This window comes from Macrobrachium nipponense, chromosome 14 (assembly GCF_015104395.2).
Source record: "Macrobrachium nipponense isolate FS-2020 chromosome 14, ASM1510439v2, whole genome shotgun sequence".
Classification (NCBI taxonomy): Eukaryota; Metazoa; Arthropoda; class Malacostraca; order Decapoda; family Palaemonidae; genus Macrobrachium; species Macrobrachium nipponense.
This window is the reverse complement of record NC_087207.1, coordinates 87,128,289-87,147,501: the sequence shown is the minus strand read 5'-3', so window position 1 is coordinate 87,147,501 and position 19,213 is coordinate 87,128,289. Positions and strand designations below refer to the sequence as shown.

The window sequence follows — 19,213 nt, the reverse complement described above, 5'->3', positions numbered from 1 at the left end:
GAGAGCATTAAACACTAGTAGCCTACTACCATCTTTCACTGTGAGCAAAAGTTATCAGACGAGAGAGAGAGAGAGAGAGAGAGAGAGAGAGAGAGAGAGAGAGAGCCTGACCACCATTTTGGTTGAACTCTTGAAAACGAAAGTAAGAAACGATGAACTGGATGTGTTTTGGAAGCTTTCACCGAGGTTCGGTCTATAATGGCCTTTTTGTTACCTTGTGAGAGGAAAAGTTGCGACTTACTCGTGATATGGATATTAAACTTAGGCTAAGTAAACTGTCATCTTCATATTAGGCCCGTTTAGTCTTTTTATGTCGTTCAATGAACAACATTTGTATCATCAAACACAATAATTACCGTTGAGGAACAGGCAAACAGCAGACATGAAGGAGGATCTTGATCTATTAACCCCCTCAATGGGGATTTAAATTCCTGACTGACAATCGTCGGAATTCCTCCTAAGAAACTGCTATGAATGGTTTTCAACCGTCACTATAAGATATTTAAAATTAAACCAGCATCCATTGCACATGACTGGCTAAATAACTGCAGTAATATACATCTTCAAACATTCAATGGCACCTCCAGGCTCCAGCTTGAATGAACTTCGCCTCCCAAGATCCTAATTCCTTCTTATCTCAACTCGAGAAAGTGAAGAGGCATCAGTTGCGGAGAGACGTTCGGATTAGACGGTTTGAGGCATCTCCCTTTTGTCGTAAGTTTCGCCTCTGCTCGAGAATACGAAGAATTTAGGTAATAAGAGTCGCCTGAATATGCAGTCTTTCATGCAGTCAAATAAGGTAATGCAAGTGTTTCAAAATTGGGTTTGTTTACTAAGGCTAAGACTATTGGACAAAGTTTTCAGGGGAGAAGCCAGTCTCCTAGGCCTATTACACAATCGCAATGTTGCTGATACCAATTGCACATAGCTACATTGAAATTGCCCTTTGTTTGGTAACGTTTAAAGCATGGTAATTTTCAAAACTACCCCATAAATATGGATTTACTTAATATGCCAAATGATAGAATGTTTCACATCCACGAGGGAAACACTGCAGTTCGCCGACAGCTTTTCATTAGGTATGCATGAGTTTTGCAATGCTATCAATCAGGGAGACTTCCTTCTAAAAAAAAAAAAAAAAAATCTGTTAGATTTTTTACATATTGCATTAGGCTTCTAACAAAATGTAAAAAAAAAAAACAAAAAACAAAGCTGCCCTTTCAAAAGAACTTTCCCGATGCATATTGTCCAACTGTAGTGATCATCATCTACACAGTCGAGTAACTGATTCAAGTGACATGAAATGAAACTACGACCAACCAGGAGGGTAAAATGATGATCGAGACGTTGCTGTGGGTTATGAACAGTTACGAAAAGACAGAATATTACTTTAAGAACACTTACCTTGGCGGAAATTTATTGATAAATAAATAAATGACGGAGGCAATAACATGAGACTAATGAAAACTAAGCAACTGATTTAGAATGTGGTTCGATACTAGGCCTATGCATGAAAGACAACGAACCCCGTTTTTGTTGGTATGTGGATTTCAGCTACTAATAGATCAAGATGAATAGAACATTTTATAATTTTGTTGTCAATAGGTTTTATCAATGGTGATAATTACGCAAAGTGACAACAACCACGAAAACCAGTGAAGTGTAACTAGGTCTAGGCCAGGGGCCGTGACTTGCACCGTAGTTGTTACGTTCGAGATACCACGATCTGTTACAGCCGTCGTTTAGAGGTTTAGAATGTTTAGAAGGAAGGAAAGCTTAAGAAAAATAAACATTATCAGGGATGCGATGAATGTAAGCTATATTATCCTTTTCATACGAACGAGAATTTTACTCAAATTGTCACTAGAGAAACGATATGGATGTGTTAAACTAGGTGTGGACAAACTACGATGCGGCCCTCCAAAGGAATTCACGCGGCCCGCAGAATTACGGTCTGTTCTACAAGCAAGAGCCCGTGCTGGTATAAGGTCAGCTAAAACAAAAACAACAACCCTAGACTGTTAGAAGATATGAAAAAGAAAGGTTATTTTGTCTTTCAAATGTGTTTCGTTTGAAGTTACATCTTAAATAAAAATCGTTTTCTGAATTAATTTGTTTCAAATAAATGCATTTCATGTGAATCTTCTATAATTAATAAAAAAATTAAATGCATATTTCTTTAAAAGACTTTTATTTTGTCTATTATAAATATTAATTATTTGTTGAATGTACTATGTGGCCCTGTAAAATTGTGAGTTTTTTAATGTGACCCCTGCACTGAAAACACACACACACACACACAAGATGGTGTAGCAATTAGTGAGCCATTTGCTCCTTTCTTAGCCAAAATAATTTGACTTTACTTGAAGTGAAGTGGCTAAACGATTCTCCAAATTTTATGATATGTTTAACTTGTTGGCCGATGGTATATACTAGACCTATCGAGACGAAATTTTGACAGGGTTCGCCTTATTGCTACAAACAAATGATTATGTTCTTTTATTAGTCTACACAGCTTTCAGAAATGTACTGAAATAGTAAAATATACTATGATTTGAGAATCATGAAATTCATGATTTTCTCTTCTCCAGATTCTCTCAAGAGTGATGGAGCACATACGGGTATCCTGCTCAAGTGTCCAGGGGCCGCCCGAATCAGAGTCTCCAACTCCAAGCGGTTCAGACCAGCAACCGAAGCCGGGGGAGATCGAGGCCGCTACCTTAATGACAGATGAAACTCCTGTGATAGTGGCTTCCATGAGAGGCGGGCATCGTTGCTTAGCCGCTGACAGAAGCGAGTGTGCATTCGTCAAGTATCTCCCAGGACAAGAAGCCTGTCCTTTGCCAGTCAGCGAAAGTAAAATCAGCGAAAGTACAGAAAATGGAAAGGTTAGCTTTGGGAGAACATGCACCTACTGCCACAGGACGTTTTGCAGTACTTCCAATATGAACAGACACTTACGGCTGGAGCACGGTGTTACTCCGAATACCGAGCAGCAGGGTAAATATAGACACAAGAAAATTGCCAATAAACGTATTTTGTGCCTCAGATGTGGGAAGGACTACAAGTTGTGGAAATATTATTCTTGTCACCTCAAACTAGGCCGATGTAATAAGAAGAACGACCAGTGAACTGAACTCTTATTTCGAGGCTACTCGCAACTTTGCGATAATTAAAACATATTTTGGGTCAGTGCCTGAAATGGATCTTTACTTTGGCACTTGTTTTTCCTTGTTTCTTTGTTAAAATATTTAAATGTCATTCGTCAGGGATCTCAAAGAACAACGTGTTCTTTTTTTTATATCTTTCACATTATTTCCTGGTGATAGTTAAGCGATGGATTCTACAAGATCACTTTTAATACTTACAGGCAAGGTGCTGGCAGTTTGCCATTATTCATTTACATTATTGCTTTTGTATATCGTTATCTTACATTATTTATATTATTGTTACTGCTATTATTTGACCACAACTCTCGGTAAAATGTGTGCTTTTAAATATTAAAAATAAATATTTAAACATTCAAATGTAAATCCAATGTTTTTATGTTCTGCAATGTTAGTATATACTAAGTAATAGTTGTTAACGCTGTGGCATATCATAGAAGAGTGAGACAATAATCTCAGATGTCTTATTTGAAAATATGGTTTCTAAATGAAAAGTTATTTTTATATTAAACTGAGTTTTTTTCCTTTTTTTGAGGGGAAAATTCACCTACACTTAGTTGACGTTTAATCAGGTTGGAAATTATTTCTGCCTATTAGCAATAGTCCAGTAGATCGGTAAAAGATTGATATAGTACTATATATATTTTGTTAACTATCTAAATAAAATCCAGAACTGGCCTAAAATACTTCGGAAAGAGAAAACACTTCAGGTGAAGGTAGAAGGAAAATAAACCATGATGAAGAATAAGGGAAGCATTAATAATGTCATCCTCATTACATTCATTCACTGATGCCCTGTGGTAAGGTCTTAACTCCTCAAATCCACTGCTGGGAGCCCTCATTCCGAATATTTAAATTTACTCAAATGAGGTAAACTTGGTTTCGTCACAAGAGAAACTTGGCTTGGAAGTATTATTATATTATTATTATTATTATTATTATTATTATTATTATTATTATTATTATTATTATTCAAGACCCACGCTACTATGCGAATTTTATTATTATTGTTATTATTATTATTGATATATCACAGTCATCCTATTCGACTGGGTGGTTATTAATAACACCATGAATATAGACCAGTTCCATGTGCTATGAAAGACAAATTATTAGAAAAATAGAGAACATTCTTTATAAGATGAATTCAGTTATTATCATTATCATTATTATTGAGATGAACCTTATTCATATGATATACAAGCGCACCAAAGAGGGCCTCTGACCCTCTGACTTGAAATTCAAGCTTTCAAAGACTATGACGTTCATTGGGAAGTGGTAAGAGAAGGTAATGGGAAATACAGAAAGAAGAGATCTCACTTACTGTAAAGGAACAGCAAATAGTTAGGAATGTCGTACATGGCATAAAGTATTCTGGCACTTAAAGAGAAACGTCATTGTCTAGTATTTGGTTACCGACATTCTGTTTTTCGATATTGACTAGCAAGTAGAGCCCCTATACTGGCCAAAGGCTAGGTGAATCTGGGCGAAACTTATGATAATAATAATAGTAAACAGATTAAGCACAATAATCGGGTTGTGCCTTTTGTATAATCGGATTATTGAAGTGTATTATCAGTGCTTCATACAAGTTAAGTTTCTGTAATATCTTAGGAACATAAATGGAAAAAATGTTGCTTCCAGGGAGAAATTTAGTTATAATTATTCGCTGGAAGAGGTACCACCAATATTAATATTTGCTATAAAGCAAATTACTATCTAGGTATTTTCTATCAATGTTGTTACTATAACGGCTTTAAACATAAATTCGAAATAATCTTTTTTCTGAAACTCCTACCGCTCATTCATTTCAGTTCTGTGGCCTTGAGGCTGATGGTGTCTCCATAACTGCAATATTAATGAGAGCAACAATGCAAATAATACCAAAACTACCAAACAGAGAATAGTTCACCATCACGATATTCCAGGAAATAGCACATGGAACTGCCTTTAAATAGAAGACAACTGATATAAGCAAGCCTAGAATAATTACAAGATGGCTTCACACGGCCACACGGGAGATTGACATTTAGATACAGTACATGAACTAACTTTGTTAATTTGGAGATATAGCTCGGCCCTTTGCTGCTGACACGAACGAATAAGCGAGATAGCACATATGTTGACATATTCGGTAGGGTGCTGTGAAACTGAAGAAAAAAAAAAAAGATAAGTAAAACTAAACAAGAAAAAGGACGTGTATTCGTCACACCTCTGTGAAAGGACGGTCGAAATGCCATAACAATCGAATAAAAGAACCAAGCGCCCAGATAACCGAAAATCATGGCCGAGGTTCTGAAGTTCGTCGATTGTTGATTGCCAAAGTTAAATTTTCCACACTTAGTCAAGGTGGTTCAAATCAGGTCCCAAGATTAATAGAACCGCAGTTAGTTATCCGTCGCTGCGTTTTAGGCCTAAGACACCACCGAATCCGTCGCAGCGCTTACTGTGCATCTTTGCGACGTAGCTCAAGAGCTTGCCATAAGAGAAAACGAAGAAAATAAGGAAATGAAGGGTGACTATGGCAAATGTTTTTTCCACCCACGTTCTCTTTATCTTTCAAGAAATTAGAGGTACTGCTGAGCTGTAGGATATGAATAGTCCTTCACGTCTTTTTATTAAAAGGACTGATCAGGTGAAGCGCACCTTAATCCTGGTTAAGAGAGTTTCCTTGTCTGTGACTATGGTAAGGTCAAAATACTGAGTGACTTTTCTTGATCTCAACTTCGACCAAAAACAAAACCAGGTTCAAATCACAAACCAAAATAAATGAATAGTAAAAAACATATCATCACGCCCCACGTTCAAAAAACTGATATTTTACGGTAAAATTTACGAGAATATCTTCCACAACTCCATTTTAGTATATGGTATAAAAATTATGTACAAGGGGAAGGACGGATATTTGGCGAAATTCCGTCCTTACACTTGTCAATCGCCGGTGAAATATCCCAGTTATTCTTAAATTCAAAATTTGATGTTTTTTGCTGCGGGAATCATACTTATTTGTTGGAAGAGAGAGAGAGAGATTTCGTTTCATTCCTCAGAGGTCTCATCAATCTCTATGTTCCTTCGAGAAGAAACACAACATTAAATCAGTTGCTTTGTCAGGACTCTGGGAGAGGCTCATCCACTCTGCTTTCAGAGGAACTGCTCTCTCTCTTTCTCTCTCTCTCTCTCTCTCTCTCTCTCTCTCTATTGCTAGAAACATTATGCACACACACACACCACACACACACATATATATATTATATATATATTATATATATATATATATATATATATATATTATATATATCTATATATATATATATATATATATATATATATATATAAATATATATATAGATATATATATATATATATATATAATATATATGTGTGTGTGTGTGTGTGTGTTGTATGTTGCAATCTATAACTCAATATACATTAAACAAATAGTGCAGGACTTCAAAAAAGAGCATAACAGCAATTTTAACAATAACGACTTCCAATAAATAAACAATAAATAAATAAATAAATAAGTAAATAAATAAATAAATAAGAAACATTTAGAGTTCAAAATTCAGCAGGGAATCTGATTAACGCTAACGAGACATTCCGAGTTGTTGTCTCTCTTTGATTAAGCGAGACACTTTTGGACGATTCATTAGGAAGTTCCATCGGTTCGTGCCACTCACGCGATTCGTTTCACAAACGCCCTGAGGAAAAGAGCCAATGAAACGATCTTGCGAAGCGTTGAAGGAGTTTTGGAAGTTGATTACCGAAGGAGAAATAAACGAAGAATCCTTCCCTCAAAGAGTGGACTTGCGGCGACCTCGAGTAAATACTGTTTACCGAATGAAAGAAAGATGGTCGAGTGCAAGAAGTAAGCAATGAAAGGGAATGAAGTCGAACACTCGCTCAGTAAACAGCCCAGATCCAGGGTGAACCTCGTTTGACTATTCCTTTGACAGCTAACTTCACTTTGCCTGCTGAGTATTGGCCGTATGTAGCCTGTCAAATGGTCTGTCAAGGAAGTGATCGGTTTCCCCAGTTTTATGCTGTGACGACTTTCTTCTGTTTCAAATTGACATTACCTATCTAAAGCCAAGCAAAGATTGCGCATACGAAAATGTAAATGCTACTCATATCAGGGATATATGTATAAATGTATTTGTCCCCGATTATCGCCGTCGAATCTCTCCATACTGTGTGGTGCATACAATAAGCAATATATAAATAATTATATATATATATATATATATATATATATATATATATATATATATATATATATATATATATATATATTAGAGAGAGAGAGAGAGAGAAGAGAAGAGAGAGAGAGAGACTAACTTGCATATTTACTGTATACATAATTACCCAATCTCCTATTCGTGCTACAAATATCAGAGTCATTATGCAATAATTTTCGTTTTTTTCCTTATTAATTCACAGCTTGCATTTATTTTTCGTGACAACAGAGAGTGTTTCGAACAAAAACGTAAATGAAACCTTTATAACGGCCCTCGCCGGGGATGTATAACCATTAGATTCAAAATGGTTTCCGCTGTGCGCAGATTCAATGGGTTAAAATAAATGCATATTTTTGGTTGAATTGTCCGCTCCAGATTGAGGTTATTTGAGACTATTTGTCTTGGTGTTATTGTTGACATTCAAATCCAAATGAATTAACTTTATTATTTTAAATCTGACGAAGGTCGAGGGACTTCCCTTATTAGGTTGGTGTACTTTCAAATGGTTCTGCAAAATAAGTTATGTATGGAAGGTCACACTTTACTTTCGGTAAACCTGAAAAATGCACTTTGCAAAATAACCATAAAACGCTTACTATCTATATATATGAACACAGTTACATCCACGAAGGAATATTGAAACACTGGAGTGGAGATGCTAAGTCTATACTTTACTTTTGTCTTATTACCAGATGATCTTAGTTAAACTAAGAATTAAGCCCTCTTGTTATCTCAGATGGGGGTCGTGATCCAGTACTAATATTTCTTGGGGGTCATCATCTTAATGATATTTACAGTCTGTTGTTCATGTTTTTACGGTCATTCCCAACGGGTTTGTACTAAACACGGCTCTACAAAGGTGGATACGCATCGGATTAACTCCTTTGGGTTTGTTTTGTTTGTTTTGTTTTGTTTGGTGTTTTTACGTTGCACGAAACCAATGGTTATTCAGCAACGGGATCAACGGCTTTACGTGACTTCCGGACCACGTCGAGAGTGAACTTCTATCACCAGAAATACATATCTCTAACCCCTCAGTGGAATGCCAAAGAATCGAACTCGCTGCCACCCAGGTGGCAGGCCAAGATCAAACCGATCACGCCACTGAGGCGCCAAAAACCTTTTGGGGGTCACTATCTGGGAATGAGCCAACTCCCACTCACAAAGTCAAAATCCTACTCCTCTCGATCACTCCATATTTTAATCTTTTCATCTTTCAATTTCCCTCTCCCTGTTCTTTCGGAAGGAGAAAAAGAGCGGAAAAGGTAAAAAATAAATAAATGAATAAATAAATAAATAAATAAAAAAAAAAATTCTGCAGAGACGAGTTTTCTGAAAGTCGACCGAACGGGAGCCACCTTCCTTCTGTGATCAACAAAGTTTCTTTATTCGGAACTTCTGACATCCTTTTCAAGTTGAGTTGTAACCTTTCCACTCTGCTGCCCAATAAGGAGACATAGAATTTCCCTGATGTATTAAGTTCCACCAGATTTCAGCAATCTACGTAATGGCACTTTCTCCTTCCGGGGAAAATATTTGCAAAACATTTTTCAGAGAACGGCAGAGATTCCAAGTGCCTCCATTCGAAAATCCAATTTCAAACCGGTACTTCCTTCCGCGCAAATAAAGCGTTAAAAACAGATTAGACAACTTCGTTCAACATTCTTTCCTGATATGTATAGGTTAAGTGAAGGTAAAAGCATATGTTGGTCTTAATGAGGGAAGAATTTTGTCTCTTTATAAATGAAATCATTCGATGCGGTGATGAATTTTCCGACGATAAAATAGGAACACACATTTGTGTCATATATATATATATATATATATATATATATATATATATATATATATATATATATATATATATATATATATATATATATATATATATAACAAGAGAAGGCTATCCTTTAGTGCAAAACTAGACTTATGATTTCCGGAAATCTGGCGACTTAAGAGCAGACAAGAACTCTCTTTCCTGTTTCACGAATAATAAATATATTTATTTCCTGAGTCCAATAAATGGGCGCTTTCCCTTCCATTAATTTGCTGGAGTTGAACACAGAGGAATTTGTGTGATTATTTCTCTCATTATTGGGAAAGTAAATCCACAGCAGTTTGCTGCTTGATTTTGTTATTCAAAATATATACAGCAGAAAACTTTCATGAAGGATGACCGTGCAGGTCATCGAAAGCTTTCAGCTGTATATATTTTATAAATAAAATCAGTCATACTACTGTGCATTTACTTTCCCATTTTATTGACTCGTGTGATTATGGGTTTTCTTTGGATTATTATTATTATTATTATTATTATTATTATTATTATTATTATTATTATTATTATTATTATTATTATTATTATTATTCAGAAGATGAACCCTATTCACATGGAACAAGCATGCCAAAGGGACCATTGACTTGAAATTCAAGGAAGAAAGAGGACGTAAGGGAAATACAGAAAGAAGAGACCTCACTTATGTAAAAGAAAAAAAATTAAAGTAATAAATAAATAAACAGATAAACTATATTGAAATGCAAGGAGAATAGCATTGGGGTTGCAATGCATTGCATCTCCGGTTGAACCTCTGAAGTTCCTGTTGCACTACATCCTCAGGGAGACGAATAAAGCGCTTTCATAGAATCGACCATTCTGATCAGTTTAGTTTGCCAAATAAATGTCATACAGAAATGCTATATTTTCAGTAGATTCATGAATATTTCACAGGCATTTCAACAGTCCCTAAAATGTTTGTTTATGATATATGATTTAGAGCATCCATCTGAGAGAGCTTCCATCACTGCATGAACTGTATTGAAACATATTCCAACTTCTATGCAAGAGATTCATTGCTGAGTGATTTACTTCAACCGTCGAGTGAAATTTAATCACGGAAGCAATATTGGTGGACTCGACCATCTCTCTGGTGGCTGCCATGAGATGCTGGCCAGGATTTACTGAGTGAGTTATTGATGCATTGCATTTGCATGGCAAAAGACCTTCTCGTCTATTCTACACTCTCTCTCTCTCTCTCTCTCTCTCTCTCTCTCTCTCCCCTAGGTATTACGTAGTTATTACTCTAAATGTTTTTGTATGTTATATTGAAATTTGTTTTCTCCTTCCCTCTCCCTCTCTCTTTCTCTATTGCAAGTAACATATATGTGTGTGTGTGTGTGTCTGTGTGTGTGTGTGTGTGTGTGTGTGTAAGGAATGTTAGGCTAACGGCATCTCTTAATTCGGCGACAATGCCACCGAATCATGACGGGGAATTAGAAAATAATGAAAGAATGAGAAATGCATCAACGAGAGACAACTTTGAAGAAAACTGGGAGAATGTCCGTAGAATCCGACGAAGGGAAGAAACGACCGAGTGAAGAGAAGAGAACAATAAATGAATCGTAAAGGCAACGCGAAAAGAATGCCTAAAGAAACTTTGAACTATGGTCATCCCTTCCAAAAATTCTATCTGGAATGGGCTCCTGGTTCCAGGCTGACATTTTCCAAAACGAAGGTAGGATTAACATTAATAAAATGCATCTTTGAAGGTTTAGCATATCACTCTCTTCCTCAAAGTAAATCAACTTATGTCCTAATTGACTTTCCATAAAAGTTCAATAACCACTGCATGCCTCTAATCATCGGGAATTCGCTTGGTGATCAATAAATGATAGAATATAATTTCAATGTAGTTCGGAGCTATAGTGAATATTCCATAATACGTCATTTGAGACTTTCCACCATGTAACGAAAAACACTTTTGTTGTAATTTATAAAAGTTAAGTATATCTTAGTTTTACAAGACCATTGAGCTGATTAATAGCTCTCCTAGGGCTGGCCCAAAGGATTAGATATTTTTAGGTGGCTAGGAACCAGTTGGTCATGTAGCAAGGGACCTACAGCTAATTGTGTGATCCGAACCACATTATATCGAGAAATTAATTTCTATCACCAGAAATAAATTCCTCTGATTCCGCGAAGGCCGAGCCGAGAATCGAACTTCGGACCACCGGATTGGTAGTCAAGTGCGAAAACCACACGTCCAACGAGGAACTCTTTTTGTTGTAATGACTTGTTGCATCAACATATGGGCGAAATGGATGGGCAATGGGAAGCAACGTTTTCCATATCAGAAGGACGTCACGAAAAAGTGCAGGAGACTCCATGAAAGCAGAAATGGCAGTTCAGCAAACGCAGTCGCAACAAATCGTATCGTGCGCATAACTTTCGATAATATTGCACGAACAAATGCAAGTATAAATGCGGCCAGAGAACAGGAAACTTCAAAAGAATTTTATGAAAAAGTGGACAAACTTTTCCAGTTGTACATTCAGAAGAGAATTCCAGGAAACACCTCGTTCACTTTAGGGTAGGAAGGTCTGGGCTACAAGCGACCCACTTTACAAAAATTCCTCCAGCCTCCAAAGAGCCTCTGGAACCTGAATGAAATATCTTGTTCACTTGGAAAGTTTTCTTGGTGATGGATCGGCTCACTCAAAGGACTCCATTGGATCTATTACATGGGGAAATAATAAATTTTATAAAGTGGCGTGGTGTGAATAATAATAATAAATAATAATAATAATAATAATAATAATAATAATAATAATAAGTAATAATAATAATAATAATAATAATAATAAAAGCACGTTTTCTAATAAACACAGACTGTTTTTTAGTATATCCATTAAACATGACATGAGTACTTTAACATTCCCATTTTGTAGACAATTTTTATTCCCTCCTAAAATTTTAGATCACTAAATCCAAAAGAAAGCTCTTCGAGAGAGCAAAGACACAAGCATATATTAGCACGGTACGATTAGAAGTCAAATTGAGATTTAGATTGATAACCTGAGACTTTGCGAATACGTAAAGGAGATCAATCTTCATTTCATCCATTAAGTCCCAAAAAATCCGTGAAGGGTTTTTTCGAGTAATGGCCACAAAACGGAAGCCATTATGGATTTAAAAGATAAAACTATTATTGCTTCTAACTGGTAAAGAAAAAATATGGTAACTTCATATGCATAATTTTTGGTTGGTAAATTCAATTTGCATAATCTTTTTTTATCACATAGCAAGTTACAGAATATTTCTTGAACTGTTTTTCTTTTCCCCTGAACTTAAATAAGAAAAAAATCAAGATGTAAAAGGAAAAAAAAATACATTTAAAATCATTGTTGTAAGAACAAAAATGACTTCAACTAACGTTTGAAACCAGAGATCCAAATGTGAATGTAAGATTATTACCAAATCGAAAGAAGGACTTACAACTCGTCTCTCTCCCTTTTGTCTTCGAAATGAAGTGAAAAATTAAACTATTCAGATAGAAATATATTTTCTATGCTAAACTGATAAGCAAATTCAACTTGAAACACTTTTAGAACAACAAACGACACAGCGTCAGTTTCCACTGACTTTAAAAATCTGAGTACTAATCTTTGTTTTCGCGAAGTAAGACGTATCATGTTTACGATCGACAGTTCCTTCATTGCAGACCATCGTTCCTTCTTATGAGAGACGTTCTCTCGCAATACCCTCTTATTTCGTTCCACGCCTTGGGATCTTTTTATTAAACACCCCCCCCCCCCTCATTAAGGTCCAGTCATTTACAGCAACGCTGTCTCATTTCTCATGGTCCAGGAAACAACTTCCAAGAAAATGCTGGAAGGCTAGATGTCATTAGCTGGGTGAGCCCTTGTAAAGGTAATAACTTCGCCGCCAAACATTGCTCTTCTACTCGGGAGAGATGTCTTCTTCCCTTCATTTAAATAAAGATAAAGATAAAGACGCCCATTAAGGTTAGATGAAAATACGATGAGGCGATGAAGAGGCAGTTATCTTTTTCATGGCTGACTGCAGCTTGCCACGTTTAAGAAAAAAGTATATCTTAGTTTAACCAGACAACTGAGCTGATTAATAGCTCTCCTACGGCTGGGCCCGAAGGATTAGATATCTTTACGTGGCTAGGAACCAATTGGTCGTCTAGCAACAAGACCTACAGCTCATTGTGGGATCAGAACCACGTATATCGAGAAATTATTTCTATCACCAGAAATAAATTCCTTTTTCCGCGTTGGCAGAGCCGAGAATCGAACTTCGGACACCGGACTGGTAGCCAAGTGCGAAAACCACTCGTCCAACGTGGAACTTGTAACGTTTAAAATTGCTGCTTGCAGTAGGAAGCCGAACCCACCCCCCCCCCCCCACCCCCACCCCCCCCCCGAGGTAAAATTGGTCGGGTTTGGTTTTGGCAAATAATTATGTAGTATACCTGTCTGACAGCAAGGCAACTATGGGTCGTTTCAACAATAAAGTCGATTTACTTCTCTGCGTCAGTGACTGACAAGATTGGCCCGATTTCATGAAGTTTACTCTAAAGAAAAATTAAATCCCTAAGATATCTTATCAGAGCAATAAGGTTGAGAGAGAGAGAGAGAGAGAGAGAGAGAGAGAGAGAGAGCGACTCCATTAAGATGATAATAGAAATATTGTCAAGACACGAAATCAGTATGTATTCTCGTCACGTGTGTAGCCTCCAGTCGTCTCGTACAGCTGTAAAATGGATTACAGAAAGCCATTACAGGCTGAAGGAGACTTGGGAAGAGGTGGGTGGCTCCGTATTTGTATTGAATAGAATCACAAAATTTAGGCCTAGAGCCAAGCGCTGGGACCGATGAGTTCATTTCAGCGCTAAAACGGAAATTGGCAGTGAAAAGGTCTGAAAGGTGTAATAGGAGAAAAACCTCAAAGCAGCTGCACTATAGAAGAGTTCTTATGGAGAGGGTAGAAAGTAGGATAATAAGGAAGTGAATATGAACGGAGGTTAAATAAAATGAATGAAAGGGGTTCCAGCTAGGTCCTGAAGAAACGCTGCAAAGAACCTTAAGTAATGCCTGCAGTGCGCCGCATGAGGTGGCCTGGCATCATTACCATCCTACGGTTTGTATCTGCAATGACATTCAGGATGGATGGGAAATTTAAATTTCATTCTTTCACGTAAGTGTATAAATAATCCTTTCCTGAACGACAAGATATTTTCTCATTCTTTTAAGTTATCTATATGTAATAGCTACAGGCATGAGTTTGAGAATATATATGGGAACACAAACGAGAAATACATGGAATAATACAAAACAGAGAAAAATAATATGGGAACACAAAATATGAAGTATTACAAATATTCTTTGAAACTATTTTCGAACGTGATATATATATTTATATGACAAAACTTTGAACCAAATATGAATGGGGAATGAGAGAGATACGAACCCTTACATAATACGTATTTGTAAAGCGCATACGTATATATTTCGACGCGGGTAATACCGAATTTGTCATGGAACATTCATAAACTTAGACTATTGAGGAGGTCTTTACAAGAAGCTTCTCTTCTGCCAAAATGAACAAAATTCGAGGGTTGTGAATCTGAGGATACAGCACAGCTTCCTCTCATACGAACACATTTCCATCCTATCATTACAGCCTCAGAGACTCTCCAAAGCTACACCGACGAACGGACTGCATGACATGAATCACCAAAGCTCCGGAAACTTCCCTAAGAAGCGTCCCAAGCCGAGATTTTTGCGATTTTCAAACATCCTTTCCAAGAATTCCTTTGACGCGACTGATCTACTTCTGACTACGTAAATCATTTGGATTTACGTTTAAAAAATTTGTATTTTCGCATTCGTTTTCTAATACATATTCATTCCTAAAGAATTTTTATTTCACACATTTCTTTTCTATGTAAAAAAGATAAATAAAAATGACAAACATTGGTATATGTTTCGAGGCAAAATTCCGGATACATTTATTGGCTTTCCTGGTGTATATTGGAAAAACTGGCATTTGGTACTTGGAGTCTGCTAATGTTACATCCTGGAACCTGGAAATATGACATGTCCTATGAATATGTATACATACATACATACATCACACAAACATATATATATATTATAATATATATATATATATATATATATATATATATATATATAAGTAGAATATTTATCACATTACCTTGAATCCATATACATGCATTAAATGTCCTTTGATATCCAATTCGCTCTACCTCGGAATTAATATATTTTTATATATGTTAACCGAAAAGGGAATATTTTAGTTGATAATATTATATATATATATATATATATATATATATATATATATATATATATATTTTTACTATATATATATATCTATATTATATATATATTATATATATATAGATATATAGTATTTGTATATATTATCAACTAAAATATTCCCTTTCGGTTAACATATATAAAAATATATTAATTCCGAGGTAGAGCGAATTGGATATCAAAGGACATTTAATGCATGTATATGGATCAAGGTAATGTGATAAAGATTCATATATATATATATATCTATATATATTATATATATATATATATATATATATATATATATATATATATATATATGTGTGTGTGTGTGTGTGTGTGTGTGTCTGTGTGTCTGTGTATAGTATGATTTCTGACTATCATTTTCCTGTGGGATTCGCTTCTTTATGAAGTCACGTGCATCTACTGTGATTTTTTAAGCATATATATATATATTTATATATATATATATATATATATATATATATATATATATATATATATATATATATATATATATATAATATCTCGCAGCACTGTATAACATATCTTCAGAAAAAAGTAGAAATATCTCTGTCACTTTATCTGGATTAAAACAAAAATGTTTGGACCCCTCAGGCTAAAAACGGGAAAAATGAAAATAAAGAATGAAATAGCAAAAAAAACCTATATCATGAAATAAAAAAAAAAATAGGTTACCTCGTGAACACAGTTATGAAAGTGCATAAAAGTAGAGATGGGAGATTTCATTGCTTTAGCTATAATTAGCATTTCTTCGATATGTGTCATTACTTTTCCTATATATCCGTCGCTCGCTTTCATTGCTAGAGATGACGAAAGCGCTGAGAAAAAGACGAAAGGATTTTCAGATTCTGTAAAGGAATCATTCGAACGTTCTTGTGGACAGTTCTATTCAGGATCCTGGTTCTATTAACGGTAATGTCGAAAATCAACGATCATCGACTTGAAGGCCACGAATTACCGATTCTACTGAGTTACTTTGTGCATAGGGGCAGCATCTCTGTCGACCACAACTGTATACGCTCTAAAGTTAGCACTCAAAAACTTTTTAATAAAATCCTCGAGAATATTGACAACGGTTGTGACGTATCGTCCGAGGTAGCTGGTCTCTAGAAACGACGAAGGGGGAGGAAAAAAAACAAATAACTGATAACTCAGAGGTCCAAGAAAAGTGGTGAATTGCGAGGGCAGGAGTTGTGTTGACAGCAAACACTGGACGCGGGCTTAGGCAAGCAACCTAATTCTTCTGGGACCTAGGAAAGGAAGCAATTGCTATTTTTATTTGTTTATTTCCATGTAATTGTTAACAGCGTTAATTTATATCTTTTCATGAACGTAAAAGAGACCTAAGGAAGGAAGTCATTGCCACTTTTATTTGTTTGTTTATTTCTACATAATTGTTACTATAACAGATTCACATCAACCTCTCATTAGATGTCAAGGCCAGTCCCTTACGACGCTCCTGATTGGCTGTTGATAAGCCAGTCACAAGGCTGGAAACTCTCAGTCTCTCGAGAGAGTTCACATAGGTAGGATCTACGTTCCATCTCTCCATGAGGTATACTTTTGTAAGACGTATCCCTCAGGTGAGATGGAACATAGATCCTACCCATGTGAACTCTGGAGAGAGACTGAGAGTTTCCAGCCCCGTGACTGGCTTATCAACAGCCAATCAAGAGATTCGTAAGGGACTGGCCTAGACATCAGATGCACGGTTGATGTGAATCTACTATAGTGGTAATTTTTATCTTCTCTGGAACATAAACATGATCATTAAAGTTTGAATGTCTTATCTATGTGAAAATGAAATGGAAAGTAAATGAACAGCTGCTGGACTGAGAGTGAAATGACCTCTTGATTGGCAGTGGGTTATTTCAAATTTTTCTTTTGGGGGCGGGGCAAAGATCTAGAACTTTATGGGGGGGGGAGGGGGGGGGGGGGGCTGAAAGCCCCACCCGAGAAATTTTAGGAAATTTGTATACATTTTGGAGCATTTTCAAGCCATACAAGATTTACCTTAGAGTAAAATTTGTCTATTATTATTATTATTATTATTATTATTATTATTATTATATTATTATTATTATTATTATTATTATTATTTCTTAGGGTAGAGGAGACAAACTAGCTTATAAGACGAAACCAGCCAACTAAAGTACTGGAGCTCTCTCTCTCTCTCTCTCTCTCTCTCCAGCTTATGAGACTAAGCCACCCAACCAGAGTACTGAAGCACATATTTAGTCCCAGTTTCATTTCCCGTTCCAGTCTATTCGTCTTTTCATTAGAAATACGCGCCAAAGGCCAAAGATATCACGAGTTATTATTTCTTTCTAATATAAGACTATGATTAGGACGCGTCCTCACCGGAGGTGGATTTCTCTCCTGAAGGTATCATTATTTCTGCGTGTCAGCTGACACACTTCTTTTTCCATTTTGTGATTATCTCGGCAGAAAGACCCAGTTATTACCTGAGCAGCTACAAATTACTTTTGTGTATTGCTTACACGTCTTCGGGGTGCAATTAATCAGGATGGATAATAGCATCCATCCTTTATCAAAGCATTGATAGTAGCATTCTGGTTTCATAGTATATGAATCTCTCTCTCTCTCTCTCTCTTTGTAAAGGCATGTTTAGTACAAGCCCGTTGAGGATGACCGTGAAAACATAAGCAAAACACTGTAAGTATCATAAAGGTAGTGACCCTCAAAGATATATTAGTCCTAGATAGCGATCCCCAAAAGTTGCCAGGAGTCACTATCTAGGAAAGATCCGATATTTGTAACAAATGAGAAGTTTCCTCACTCATTGATTAGAAGCTGTTTTTCGTGTGAAGTGACAGATTTATTTCATTATATATACTGAAAGAATCGCAATTGAGTTCCCTCCTTTCTCTTCGCCCGTCTTTGCTATTCAGCTGATGGCCTGTTATGATTTAATTGTTTCTTGATTGTAACAATGTGACTTCAATTATTTCCACAGATAACAAGGCGTCGTCCGACCTCCACCTTACTCGAGGTGCCTGCTAAATTCTACGGTCGATCAAAAAGAGCGTTCAGCGTTGTTTCACCAAGGAAAATTAAAATAAATAAGCTATATTTCATTAGAAATAATTGTTCTATACTGTTTAACATGCACATTATTTATTTTTTATGTATTTGTTCAAATAAATAAGTCATAAATACCCTATCTTTAGATTCCTGTGTATTTACCCCAACGTGAAACACATTTTTCAGACCTTTTTAGGCTTTTCCACAGACCTTTCCTACCCCTTCCCATAACAAGAACAACGAAAACAACAACAACAGAAAGAACAACAGTAACAACAAAGTTTGTAGCTTACTTACCCCTGAGTAAGCGAAAATCGCAATAGAAATCTTGATGTAGATGCTAAGAGTGATTCACCTCCATGAAGGTGTTGAAACGGATGGGACTCAGCTTCCATTACGCAAAAATGAAAAATATATATTAATCTCTTGGCATTTTGTTAACAAAAGCGCAGTACATTTAATCTGCAATCTGCGAGCACCCAACAGAGAGAGAGAGAGAGAGAGAGAGAGAGAGAGAGAGAGAGAGAGAGAGAGAAAGAATGATTTTACTGGAACTAATACACGTTTATAGAAAATTCACCAATAACATTATTAAGGTGCTACTGAGGC

At 36.1% G+C, this 19,213-nt stretch overlaps 1 protein-coding gene across 1 annotated transcript; it reads left to right on the top strand.

The window, feature by feature from the left end:
- The first annotated feature begins 628 nt into the window (after positions 1 to 628).
- On the top strand, positions 629 to 3,678 carry LOC135226339 (uncharacterized). The gene is made up of 2 exons (XM_064265772.1): positions 629 to 799; positions 2,592 to 3,678. Exons 1-2 carry the CDS (start codon positions 773 to 775, stop codon positions 3,129 to 3,131), a joined length of 567 nt encoding a protein of 188 aa, XP_064121842.1. The 5' UTR covers positions 629 to 772; the 3' UTR covers positions 3,132 to 3,678.
- Positions 3,679 to 19,213: the final 15,535 nt, after the last annotated feature.

Bases quoted from the DNA above. Each gene is read 5' to 3' on its own strand.
- LOC135226339 (XM_064265772.1), top strand. From the start codon at position 773: ATGCAGTCTTTCATGCAGTCAAATAAG. The intron at 800-2,591 runs GTAATGCAAGTG...TCTCTTCTCCAG, and splicing joins CTTTCATGCAGTCAAATAAG to ATTCTCTCAAGAGTGATGGA.